The 14,502-nt window shown below is 37.0% G+C and overlaps 1 protein-coding gene across 1 annotated transcript in view; it reads right to left on the reverse strand.

Moving 5' to 3' along the window:
• The window catches only part of LOC146005368 (uncharacterized), a 46,273-nt gene extending 41,782 nt beyond the window's left edge, over positions 1 to 4,491 (reverse strand). Inside the window, exon 1 of the mRNA XM_083144581.1 lies at positions 4,365 to 4,491. Coding sequence (XP_083000707.1) covers positions 4,365 to 4,448 — 84 coding nt within the window. The 5' untranslated portion in view covers positions 4,449 to 4,491. The remainder of the gene's footprint in view (positions 1 to 4,364) is intronic.
• Between the last annotated feature and the right edge of the window lie 10,011 nt (positions 4,492 to 14,502).

The raw sequence follows: 14,502 nt of genomic DNA on the forward strand, positions 1-14,502 counted from the left end.
AACAAAATATCCACAGAATTAAAGCACAAAAATATTAAATGTTATCATTAGAGCCCGGAAGTTTGGCAAAATGCCTCTTTTTATCTACTGGATATATTGATAATTTTTTTCCGGATATACATTTTTTATGTTGTTTCGAATGTTTTAGAAGCCTTTTCATTTTGCCTATTTTGCCTATTTGGGACCCCACTGCCAATTTTTAATTATAATGCCTTTTTTTGCCTTTTTCAATGAAATTGGACCATTTTTTTAAAAAAAGTGTGTATATAAATTATTTTTCTCCCAATAAACGTTGTTGGCATTTATTTTTCTTCCGTTTAATATGTGAATAATTTTCGCCTTATTTAAGTAATATTGAACTCATGCATTTTTCAACATTGCTGAAGGAGAAAAGTGTGAGAGAAAAGTTCATGCTTAGTTAGGATATTGCCTTTCGGTTAACATTTCCTTGTGCATGATTGACTGCTGAAAACCTGTTGCAGAACATCTGCACAATTACGTCATCACGTAAAGCGTCCGTGTCAGGACGTTATTGACAAGAAACAGCACTAATGCCCAAGGGCCTTTGCATGCATTCCAAAATCAAGTTCTCTATCTGACTGTGCCAGTGACCATTATTTAGTAATTGCTAAATTAAGAGAAAGACTCTCAGTGATAAATCATAAGCAACAAAATCTAAAAGTTCTAAAGTTTGATACAGGAAAGTTTACTGATGAAAGAATTAAGAAAGATTACCAAATTAAACTGTCAAATAGATTTGATGTTTTGCAGGATTTAAATGATGATGAAAATATAAATGAAACAGACGTAAATAAGAATTGGGAGCACATACGTAATGCAATAGAATCAGCAGCTAAAGAAAGTATAGGATACCATAAACCGAGAAAAAGTAAGCCATGGTTTGATAATGAATGTCATAATCTAATAGAAATAAGAAATCAGGCTAGACTTAGGTGGTTAAATAACTCTGATGATACAAATCTAAACAATTATAATAGAATAAAGCGAGAAGTTAACCGCACGTTTAGAAGTAAAAAAAGAGATTACTTGAAAAGCAAAATTAACGAAATTGAAACAAACAGCAAAAATAAAAATATCAGAGATTTATATAAAGGTGTAAATGAGTTTAGAAAGGGGTGGCAACCTAAAGTAAACTTGATAAAAGATAAAGACGGTGATTTTCTAGCTGACCCAAGCGATATTCTAAATAGATGGAAGAACTACTTTAATGACCTTTTAAATGTTCATGTAGAAGATAAATCAGAAGTAAATGAAGTCCACACAGCAGAACCTTTAGTTCCAGAACCTAACTTGACTGAAGTTAAAGATGCTATTAAAAGGCTAAAGAATAACAAAGCACCTGGCATTGATTTAATACCAGCTGAGTTTATTAAATATGGTGGAAATTCATTAATATGTCAAATTCATAAATTAATTTGTTTAATATGGAATAAAGAAGAAATACCTCAACAGTGGAAAGAATCCATAATTGTTCCTGTGTTTAAAAAAGGTGATAAAATAAACTGCAATAATTACCGTGGAATTTCTCTACTCTCAACAACATATAAAATATTATCTAACATTCTTTTAACAAGACTAACCCCATATGCTAATGAAATTATAGGTGATTATCAATGTGGATTTAAACGTAACAGATCAACTACAGATCAAATTTTTCACATCAGACAGACACTTGAAAAAAAGTGGGAATATAATCAAAATGTCCATCAGCTATTCATTGATTTCAAAAAAGCATATGATTCGGTCAAAAGAGATAAATTATATAATATATTAGTAGAGTTTGGAATACCTAAGAAGCTTGTTAGTATGATAAAAATATGCACCAGTGAAACAGAAAGTAAAATTCGTGTGGGTATTAATATGTCTGACAAATTTACAATTCATGATGGGTTAAAACAAGGATATGCATTATCTCCATTGCTCTTTAATTTTGCCTTAGAATATGCTGTTAGGAAGGTAAATGAAACTAAAGAAGGACTAAAATTAAATGGTGTGACTCAGTTGTTAGCATATGCAGATGATGTAGACTTATTAGGGGATGATGTGAATACAATTAAGAATAATGCTAAAATATTCAATATTCAAAACTGCTAAAGAGATAGGTTTGGAAGTTAACAAAGAAAAAACTAAATATATGCTTACAGGCCGAAACCAAGTGTTAGGTAATAATCAAAATCTAATTATTGATAACAACTCGTTTGAACCAGTTTCCAAATTCAAATACTTAGGAGTAATATTAACAAATGAAAATTATATTAAAGAGGAAATAAAAAGTAGGCTTAATTCAGGAAATGCATGTTACTTCTCTCTTCATAAACTTTTGTCTTCTCGTTTAATATCTGAGAAACTAAAAGTTAAAATATACGAAACAGTAATTTTGCCTGTAGTATTATATGGATGTGAAACTTGGTCCCTTACATTGAAAGAGGAACATAAATTGAGAGTATTTGAAAATAAGATCCTTAGGAAAATCTTTGGACCTAAAAGGGATGAGGAGACAGATGAGTGGAGAAGGTTACATAATTTAGAACTACATAATTTGTATTGCTGTACAGATATTATTATAATCATTAAATGAAGAAGACTTAGGTGGGCAGGCTATGTGGCACGAATGGGAGAGGAAAGAGGAGTTTACAGGATTCTTGTTGGGAAACCTGATGGTAAGAGACCTGTAGGAAGGCCAAGACGAAGATGGATGGACCACGTTGAGATGGACCTAAGGGAAATCGGTAGGGATGGAAAAGAGTATATAGAACTTGCTCAAGATAGGGAAAGATGGAAGGCCTGTGTTGCTGCAGCCATGAACCTTCGGGTTTAAGAAGGCTAGGGAGTTAGTTAGTTAGTTATCTTTAGTTTAGTTCTGCACTTTGGAGGGAAATGATCGTGTAGTTGTCATCATGCCGAAATTTAGTGTGCCATTAAGTGCTAAGTTACATGGTTACGTGCGTGAATTTGGTGAAAATTGAAATGCTCTTCCCAATGTAGATTTTAACATTTTGCTAGAAATTATAGATAAAAGTAAGCGACTTCCAAATGTGCCTTTTTATCGGTTTATTTTGCCTTTTTTCATTTTTAGTGCCTATTTTCCACATTATAAATGCCTTTTTGCCTGCCTATTTTAACGAAAATAAATGCCTGAACTTCCGGGCTCTAGTTATCATGTTAGCTTTTATGGTGCGTTATTGGGGTAACCACATTTTGAATATAAACATTTTGCTATTCTACCGTGAAGATACTGTTACTAATTTCGATATTATACTGTGATCAATATAATATTCTTGACTACTAATAACTTATGAACAAGAAGTTCTCAAACGTCAATTGATTAAAAATGTTATTATGTATAAAAGGTTTCTTATATATTTTTTTTATTTTATTTGAAAATAAAATCCTTAGGAAAATAGGCAATTTTGCGTCGGTGAGATATTTCTCTATGGTAACAGTTTCATAGATCCGAGACACATTAAATTCGGATATTTTGTGTTTCACATGGTTCGTACTTACCAATTGTGTATTGCGGAACATAGTTCAAGATGCCATTATGCTTTTTACAGGGAAAAACCCCACAATTGTTCACATAGAGAGTTTGACTCCTTTTTTCGCTTCCATAACACAGAATATGGCGAGCAAATTTTGACTACCGTAGTGGGCATGCAGTGTTTCCATTCACGGATAGCCCCACGAACCATTTCCCATAAGGTTAGGTTAGGTTTGGTTACGTTAGGCAAGCATAGTAAAAAAAGGGGGGTTTCAAACACTGACAGGGGCTTACGTCATCAAACGTACGCAGCATCCGGTTGTCGTAGGACAAGAAAATGAAAGCAATTGCAATTTTGCGTCGGTAACATACATGATTTCCCGGTTAAATATATTTCACGATGAAAGAAAATACCTCGACGAACGTTGCAAACCTTTCCGTAATTAGTTTCTTGTGTAAAAATGAAGAAATGTGTCTCAGATGTATGAAACTGTTACCGAAAATATTTGGACTTAAAAGGGATGAGGATACAGGTGAGTGGAGAAGGTTACATAATTTAGAACTACACAATTTGTATTGCTGTACAGATATTATTATAATCATTAAATGAAGAAGACTTAGGTGGGCAGGCCATGTGGCACGAATGTGAAGAGTTTACAAGATTCTTGTTGGGAAACCTGATGGTAGGAGACCTGTAGGAAAGTGGAGGGATAATGTTGAGATTGACCTAAAGGAAATCGGTAAGGATGGAAAAGATTGGATTGATCTTGCCCAGGAGAGGGACAGGTGGAAGGCTTGTGTTGCTGCAGCCTTCGGGTTTAAGAAGGCTAGAGACTTAGTTATGTATAAAATGTTATCGGCATACCTTAGGCACTTTTCTTCGGAATGCAAAATATTGATACTCAATCGGTCGACCATCAAAATCCAGGTCTTCGTCGTCTTCCTCCATTTCTATCTCTCTACAGTTTCTCTTGTCAGTTTCCAGAAATGCTGATCCTGTTCCTTAGAAACCTAAGCAAGCGTTCAACAATGCTCAAGACAATGTAACGCCATTATGGCATTGTACGAGGCACGACCAGAAAGTATGTTCCGATTAACCAAAAGGTAAAACGAGAATAGCAGCACACACAGTTAGATTGGCTCATAGCCTACTTTTCGACATAATCACCACCGTTTTTCATGCCATGTGTGTCGCCGACAATCAACTGCAACCGTCTCTACCGCAGAGGTGCTCTCAGCTGAAGAAAGAGATGAAAGTCCAAAAACGCGAGGTACGGGGGTTGATGAAAGATCTCCCACTTTATGTGATTCACGTTACAAGTCTAATAAAAAGAAAGAAAAATTGAAGTCCACTTTATGGCAGGGTTGTTAAATGTCCATGAGCCCATAAATACTAAAGGGTCCCGCCTCAGGACCGGAATCTTTTTTTCTCGCACAATTTAAATTCGGTATAAGTTGCGTTTTGTTACATTGAAAAAATGTTCCTGGACCGAATTTAAATTCATCCTGAAAAAAGGTTCCTGGACCGTATTTAAATTGATGCGGGAAAAAAGTTCCTGGACCGAATTTAAATTCTTCCGGGAAAAAAGGTTCCTGGACCGAATTTAAATTCTTCCGGGAAAAGTTACTGGACCGAATTTAAATTCATTTGGGAAAAAGTTACTGGACCGAATTTAAATTCATCAGGGAAAAAGTTCCTGGACCGAATTTAAATTTTTCCGGGAAAAAAGGTTCCTGGACCGAATTTAAATTCTTCCGGGAAAAGTTACTGGACCGAATTTAAATTCATCCGGGAAAAAGTTACTGGACGGAATTTAAATTCATCAGGGAAAAAGTTCCTGGACCGAATTTAAATTCTTCCGGGAAAAAAGGTTCCTGGACCGAATTTAAATTCTTCCGGGGAAAAAGTTACTGGACCGTATTTTAATTGATCCTGAAAAAGGTTCCTGGACCGTATTTAAATTGATGAGGGAAAAAGTTCTTGGACCGAATTTAAATTCTTCCGGGAAAAAAGTTACTGGACCGAATTTAAATTGATCCTGGAAGAAAGGTTCCTGGACCGTAAATTGATCCGGTAAAAGGGTTCCTGGATCGAATTGAAATGCTTTAAATATGAAAAGGTTCCATACTGTTTAGAACTCATTTACGTTTGCTGATTTTCTCTCCCAGTCTGGGATTGAATGTATTTACAATTCCTGAACCAGGGTTGACCGATTATAAGTTGCTTTCTAAGCCGGTCCGCGAGTACGTTCTGTTGTTGTTGTTCTCTCGTGGGCCACGTTCAAAAACTTCCCTTGTCGAAGTGTTACATAACGCACCATATTAGTGTGACGTTACAGTGAGTTCAAACAAACCCGTCAGGTGTCGCGCTCCGACATCCGATCCAGGAACCACAGCCAATAGGAACCGTCGATAAGGTTACGTGAGGCTGCTGTGTCGCCAGCAGCTATCACAACAGGGACGGGCAGTGTTGCTACATCAAGGGAAATTGTCCTTTATGCAAGGGAATTAGGAGCAAATGGGGCTGTTGATTGCCAAACGTTTCTCTGACGTGTCCCTAAAGAATTTCGTTCGTCACTTGGTTGCCCTAAGCTTTACATTGCAGCACGATGGGATGGCTATTCAAACGTTCTTTTTCAACGAAGGCAACAAGCAAGCGAACGAAAACAAGTCTCTGCGCAAGTAGTGACTCGAGAGGTCTCAACCAAGGGAAGGAACACGCGCGAGAGAATGGGGCTACATGGAGAGGGGTAACGCGACTGCAGCGTTTGCGTTTCGCCCATTTCTACCGTTATGCACGACCTTGTTCCTTAGATTCTCGAGACATCCAGCACCCGGATTAGCCTTTCATTCTCACAAGTGGATAATTGTTTTTCGTCAGGTCCGTAATGAGAAGCAGGGTTGTTGAAGGTCCAAGAACATAATATAGTCTATTGGGTTCTTCAATAGGACTAGAACCTTTTTTTCTCGCACAATTTAAGATCCAAGTTGCGCATTGTTTCATTTCAATACGGAATTTGGACCCTATTTAAACTGATTCTGGAAACAAAGTTCTTAAACCGTAGTTAAATTGATCCTGGAAAAAAGGTTCCTGGACCGTATTTAAATTGATCCTAAAAAAGGGTTCCTAGACCGAATTGAAATGCTTTTCAGATAAAAAGGTTCTTTACGGTCCAGAACTCATTAAGGCTTGCTGATTTTCTCTCTTGAACCGGAATTGAATTTATTTAAAATTCTTCGACCTATAACAACTCTGCTATATGCACAGTTAATTTAAAGTATCTACGTACGTCTCCACTGGAAATCCAAACCATGTCAAAGTCGTTTTTGCAGAGAACATAAAGAGAGAAGGAGAGAGTGGAGAGAAAGAGAGAGAATGGAAAGAAAAGGGAAGGGAATGGACAGAGAGAGAGAGAGAGAAGGGAAAGAAAAGGGAAGGACATAGACAGAGAAGGGAAAGAAAAGGGAAGGAAATAGAGAGAGAAGGGAAAGAAAAGGGGAGGGAATAGAGAGAGAAGGGAAAGCAAAGGGAAGGAAATAGAGAGAGAAAGGAAAGAAAAGTGAAGGAAATAGAGAGAGAAGGGAAAGAAAAGGGAAGGCAATAGAGAGAGAAGGGTAAGAAAAGGGAAGGCAATAGAGAGAGAAGGGAAAGAAAAGGGGAGGGAATAGAGAGAGAAGGGAAAGAAAAGGGAAGGCAATAGAGAGAGAAGGGTAAGAAAAGGGAAGGCAATAGAGAGAGAAGGGAAAGAAAAGGGGAGGGAATAGAGAGAGAAGGGAAAGAAAAGGGAAGGCAATAGAGAGAGAAGGGTAAGAAAAGGGAAGGAAATAGAGAGCGAAGGGAAAGAAAAGGGAAGGCAATAGACAGAGAAGGGAAAGAAAAGGCAAGGAAATAGAGAGAGAAGGGAAAGAAAAGTAAAGGAAATAGAGAGAAGGGAAAGAAAAGGAAAGGAAATAGAGAGAGAAGGGAAAGAAAATGGAAGGAAATAGAGAGAAGGGAGAGAAAAGGGAAGGAAATAGAAAGAGGGGAAAGAAAAGGAAAGGAAATATAGAGAGAAGGGAAAGAAAAGGGAAGTAAATAGAGAGAAAGTGAGAGAGAAGGGAAAGAGAAGGGAAAGAAAAGGGAAGGAAATAGAGAGAGAAGGGAAAGAAAAGGGAAGGCAATAGAGAGAGAAGGGTAAGAAAAGGGAAGGAAATAGAGAGAGAAGGGAAAGAAAAGGGAAGGCAATAGAGAGAGAAGGGTAAGAAAAGGGAAGGCAATAGAGAGAGAAGAAAAACAAAAGGGAAAGAATAGAGAGAGAAGGAAAAGAAGAGGAAAATGGAGAAAGAGAGAGAGAAGGGAATGAAAAAGAGAAAGAAAAGAGAGAGAGAGAGAGAAGTGAAAGAAAATAAATAGAACGGAAGTGAGAGAAGGGAAAGAAAAGAAGTAGAAGAGGACAGAGAGAGAAAGAGAGAAGGGATAGAAAAGGGAAGAAAGAAGAGAGAAGGAGAAGAGAAAAAGAGATAGAATGACTGAGAAAGAGAGAGATAGAGTGAGAAAGGAATAAACAGAAAAAGAGTTACGTAACATGTTTGAATAAGTCACATAGTGAGTTAAGGTTGATTCGGAAGCTATTTTCACAAGCTTTGCATTTGTTATTAAACAATACTCGACTATAGTACCAGCATCCTTTCTTTTTTTTACAAACTGCTGTGTCGTTCTAATTTCAATTCATAACTTGCGGCAGTGATGTGCGTCTACGCGTAAACAACGATAGTCTACACTCTACACGTAGACTATTTTATACACGTAGATGACGTAATCTATGTAAACAACATGGCGAAAGGTGATAACTTAGCAAAGGGCGCCGTGGAATTTAAAGAAAATTATACTGCGTATCAGTTGATGATGTGTGAGAAGAACTTTTCATATTCTTTCTTCCAAATTTGAACAATTTCTCACCTAGGAAAATACCTAATATAGGAAATATTCTAGTGTTTTATGGCGAAAAGACCACTCTTGCCTCACGACTGCCATCTGTTGTTGTTTTTTGCATACTATTTATCTTCTATAGTTGATAATAGAAGAGAAGAGAAATTTTGTTGTAAATGGGATTCTTTTCATTTCGTTAGGAACCAATATAGTTGAAAATGTCATTAGATTGTCTACGTAGTCTATGTAAACTACAACCCAATGTAATGTACGCGTAGATTACGTGTAGACAACGCATGTAGACGTAAACTTAGTATAGTCTACGGCACATCACTGACTTGCGGCCGCTATCTCACTACCATCGCGATCGAAAAGGAACAATCGCGAAATAGATCAAGAAAGAAGGATACAAGCAGGAAGGTAAAGTGTGAAAAGATCCGCCATTCTTCTGGCAACAAACAGCGTGTGATGGGCGACCCACTACTCGCAACAGGTCGGTCGGACCCCTCTCTGAGGGGATGGAGGTAGTTGCTTCATTCATCGCTTACGTCAAGTGCCTGGGGGAGGGGGGACAGAGAGGATGTGTGGCGTAAGAAGACCCCCTGAATGACAGTCAGCTGTTTCTGTGACGTAGTACCTACGTGTGAGAAATGAGAATTGGCGGCAGCGTTTCCAACCCCCTCATTATAACACTGGTAAACAAGATTTTGCTTATTGCTTCTTTGATGAATTCTTATTGTAGATTTCGACCTGCTGAACACAAATCAGGCATTGTTTTTGTCGTAGTATCAATATTTTGGTTCAGCCAGGCTTAGACAGGTGGGCTCAAGATAAAATTTTGACCTGGGCGAGGTAAATTTTTGACACCCCTTCTTTCCACCCTACGCCTCCCCTCTTTTTTACCCTGCTCCTCCTACATTCCACCTTCCTCCAATAAAACACATTACCATGTTTTACATATACAGTAAAACCTCGTTAATCCGGATTAATGCGGGGTTAACGAAATGACCGGTTTAACGAAAGTCCAGATTAACTGAAATAACCTAAAAGAACAGTAGAAACTGCATTAAAACTCCGTTTATAGCAACAAAACACGTTTATTATGGTGTATTTAAAGGGCATAGGCCTAAATGCAGTATACAGTATAGTACAAAGTCTGCGGGAAACAGAATTTCATCAGTGATTGACTGCCTTTTCTTTGGGAAGTTATCTTGTTGACTTCTAGTCACTTAAAACCTTGCATTCTGCTTTTTTTCTTCTTCTTTTTGGCCTCTTGCCTGTCCGAATTAAGCAAAGTCCGGCTTATCGGGGTCCGGATTAACGAGGTTTTACTGTATGTATTTATTTAATACAAACAAAAACAAACATTGTGCATCTTGGTCTGCATTCTTGCAGACTAACGAGGCTCTGGCGTCTGGACTCACAGCCAATTTAACCCTCTGAAGGGATTTGTGTTGAGTCCTGCGTTTTTTAAATTTTCATTTTATTTCAACCGATCGTTTCATCACCATGACTGCAATATTCCTACCACGTGTGATTTAATTAAATGCATTGACGAGTCTCCCTAAATTCTCATTGGCTCATAGAATATATGCAAATACTTGTATTTCCAGCTGAAAAAATTGTCGTAACTCTTGCACATTTGGTACACTACAATGGTGATCTTTCCCGGTTAAATGAAAATGTTCCATTTTTTGGCTAGTTCTCAGTGATGGAACTTAGAAAGAAAATTTCAATGAAATATTTAAATAGAAAACAGTCCGACGAGAGAGGTAAATCCAATAGATCAAAACTAAAATTTATGTAAACGAAAAAAGAGCCCTAAAAAAATTCTGATTCCACAAGGGTGGCTATTTCTTTCTTTGAGTTTATTTCTTAAACCACTTTATGCACAGAAAGGGTAATCGGGTTTAGAACTACAGTTAAGGGATCCGAACCATTATATGTGCCTCCTCCGGGTATCGAACCCGGGATTCCTTTATTACGGCGACGCAATTTTACCACTACACAATGAGGGAGGCAGGATATACTACGTCGAAGTGAGATTTACAGGAAACACATGCCCAAAGGGGAGGGTGGTTGGGGGTCATGCCCCCTCCTTCGGCCCAGAATTCCTAAAAGAAGAACGTCAAGGACAGCGAAAGATGGCAAGATGAAGACTGATTATCAAAAAAAGGACACTTACCCCTTTTCGAAAATCGTGGGCACGTCACTCCTTACAACCCTATAATTAATTATGTTAGTACCATGTAACATAATGTTAATAATCTTCATTCTCTTGTTTTTCAATTTGTGAATATTTGAAAGCTTTATTAATTTTTCAGAACTTTTCAATTTATAGTTTAAAATTTCGTGAGTTGCCTTGTGTTTTCTTAATGAATAAATACATTTCCATGCCGCTAAATAAATATCTTTCTATCCTGTATCAATATTTTATTGATTTCTCAACCATTCTCGGTGTCGTGATTTAATTTGAGAAAATAGGAAGCGATGAACAATTGAAACCCAACGAAAGTTATTCGGGGATATTTTCCCCCGCTACCAGCACATTTGCTGGTCGAGGGGCTGGCAACGCTGCTTGGCAAACGCCGGCGCGGGGTGCGTATTGCGCCTGCGCGTGCTGGTCGACTGTGTGACAGGAGCTCCACCGTCGTTCCCACGACTCGCTTCTCTACGAGATCAGCTGCCGCTGCTGAGGTAGACGGGGTGAGCATCTGCCTCCCCAGCTGGTTGGATTCGCGAATTCGATTCATCCACCGAAAGAAAATAAAGGGAAAAAAAAACCTGCTGGAGTTTTGTCTCGGAGCAGATTAGTGCCTTTTTCCCGCAGAAGGGTTTGTTGACACAAACACAGTTCTAGGAAAACTGGGGAAAGAGCATAAACATGGGCGTCGCCAGAATTTTTTGTAGGGGTATGGTGGCCAGGCCAATGATAAAAGTTGAATAGAAAAAATAAAAAAATATTATTATGGATATCATTGTTATTATACAATAATAACTATTTAAACTAATAATTACGGCGTCTGTCTACCATGCGAGGGACCCGAGTTCCATATCCGTCGGGGGAGAACCGGAATTTTTCCCACCTGTTCAAGCGGCTCCGACGCCCACCGAGCGTCGTATAAAGTGGGTACCTGGAGAAAACTCTGGGGTTATAGGCGGCCAGGGTCGTGGTGCTGATTACATCACCTCCACCTTCGGCCGAGATCAAGAAAGTGTGCGGTCCTAACTCCACATCCCCTATATGCCTTCAAGGCGTGGTGCGAAGCACAGGGGAGCACTTTACTCTTATTATATTTCAAATTTGATGTTGTTATTATTATGAATATTATTATTACATTAATCAAAGTAAAATGCAAGTGTGCGATAGACATAGAGATTTGGGAACATTAATAGACTCCTCTCTCATACTTGGTGAACACATTGAAGAAATTTGCAAAAAAGATTGGTTATATATTTTTCTCATAAAAAGTTCTTAAAAAAGAAGATACCTTAATATACCTGTATAAGACAATAGTTTGTCCTATTCTTGAATATGCTAATGGATTATGGTTTTAGTCAGCCACGAATCACCTTCAAAAAGTAGACTCAGTTCAAAAACTTTTTATCAGGTTATTATGCAGGAAGTTTTAAAAAAATTACTATGAGAAGCATTATTCTCAATGGTTAACACAGTTGAATATGTCTACCTCAGAAGAAGGAAGAAAAATGAAAAGGATACATTTTGAACAGGAGATTATATCTTTCCAAATATATAGTGAATACTTTTTGAATAATGTATCATAAATATGTCAATAAATATACCTGGTCTTCTCCAGATGGTAAAACTCATAATCAGATAAATCATATTCTCATTGATAAGAGAAGGCATACTAGTATAATTGACGTTCGTACACATAGAGGTGCTGACTGTACCAGTGGCCATTATTTAGTAATTGCTAAATTAAGAGAAAGATTCGCAGTGATAAATCATAAGCAACAAAATCTAAAAGTTCTAAAATTTGATACAGGAAAATTTGCTGATGAAAGAATTAAGAAAGATTACCAAATTAAACTGTCAAAGAGATTTGATGTTTTGCAGGACTTAAATGATGATGAAAATATAAATGAAACAGACGTAAATAAGAATTGGGAGCATATACGTAATTCGATAGAATCAGCAGCTAAAGAAAATATATATACCATAAACCAAGAAAAAGTAAGCCATGGTTTGATAATGAATGTCATAATCTAATAGAAATAAGAAATCAGGCTAGACTTAGGTGGTTAAATAACTCTGATAATACAAATCTAAACAATTATAATAGAATAAAGCGAGAAGTTAACCGCACATTTGGAAGTAAAAAAAAGAGATTACTTGAAAAGCAAAATTAACGAAATTGAAACAAAGAGCAAAAACAAAAATATCAGAGATTTATATAAAGGTGTAAATGAATTTAGAAAGGGGTGGCAACCTAAAGTAAACTTGATAAAAGATAAAGACGGTGATTTTCTAGCTGACCCAAGTGATATTCTAAATAGATGGAAGAACTACTTTAATGACCTTTTAAATGTTCATGTAGGAGATAAATCAGAAGTAAATGAAGTGCATACAGCAGAACCTTTAGTTCCAGAACCTAACTTGACTGAAGTTATTAAAAGACTAAAGAATAACAAAGCACCTGGCATTGATTTAATACCAGCTGAGTTAATTAAATATGGTGGAAATTCCTTAATATGTCAAATTCATAAATTAATTTGTTTAATATGGAATAAAGAGGAAATCCCTCAACAGTGGAAAGTATCCATAATTGTTCCTGTGTTTAAGAAAGGTGATAAAATGAACTGCAATAATTACAGTGGAATTTCTCTACTCTCAACAACATATAAAATATTATGTAACATTATTTTAACAAGACTAACCCCATATGCTAATGAGATTATAGATGATTATCAATGTGGATTTAAACGTAACAGATCAACTACAGATCATTTTTTTTCTCATCAGACAGACACTTGAGGAAAAGTGGGAATATAATCAAAGTGTCCAACAGCTATTCATTGATTTTAAAAAAAAACATATGATTTGGTCAAAAGAGATAAATTATATAATATATTAGTCGAGTTTGGAATACCTAAGAAGCTTGTCAATATGATAAAAGTATGCACCAGTGAAACAGAAAGTAAAATTCGTGTGGATATTAATGTGTCTGACAAATTTACAATTCATGATGGGTTAAAACAAGGAGATGCATTATCTCCATTGCTCTTTAATTTTGCCTTAGAATATGCTGTTAGGAAGGTAAAAGAAACTAAGGAAGGACTAAAATTAAATGGTGTTACTCAGTTGTTAGCATATGCAGATGATGTAGACTTATTAGGGGATGATATAAATACAATTAAGAATAATGCTAAAATAATTTTCAAAGCAGCTAAAGAGATAGGTATGGAAGTTAGCAAAGAGAAAACTAAATATAGAGTAAGATGGGGCAAGACTGCGCAGTTTGAGTTCATAATTTTATATTCAAGCTATGAAACTTCAGACACACATGAAAAAAGCAATACACATTGCACTATCCTTTGCTAACTCACAGTAAATTTCCGAAAGCTGAATGAACACTATTTCTGCATGAAACAATTACAAAACCGTGACCATGCAAATGCGTAGTCTTACCCGCACCGCGGGGTAAGACTGCGATCAAGTTCGGGTAAGAATGCGCACTTTCTACACAGAGTCATATTTGTATAAAAAGAAACACAAATCGCCTAAAAAAGCTCTTCTATCATATGGGATACTATTCTCGTCCTTCACTTGGGTTAGGAATCGCTAACACAAATCACAAATAAAGGTTCCTCTTTCATACGAGGTGCAATTTTCATGCCACCACTCGTCACATATGGAACACTGGATCCAATCCTCTACTGGAGGATCGCTGTACTTCTCATTACAACCTGGGCAATTGTACTCTTTCTTCTGGCGTTTTCTGCTTGCTACATTGCTTCAACAATGATGTTCCGTTTCTGTTTCCCCTGAACTTTCTTCTTACTCTTCTCAGCCAAGGAGGCTTCCAAGTTGACTTTGAATGGAGATCCAGTTAACACCTGAGACTGCCTT

The sequence above is a fragment of the Lepisma saccharinum genome, chromosome 23 (assembly GCF_977018435.1).
Source record: "Lepisma saccharinum chromosome 23, izLepSacc3.1, whole genome shotgun sequence".
Lineage (NCBI taxonomy): Eukaryota > Metazoa > Arthropoda > Insecta > Zygentoma > Lepismatidae > Lepisma > Lepisma saccharinum.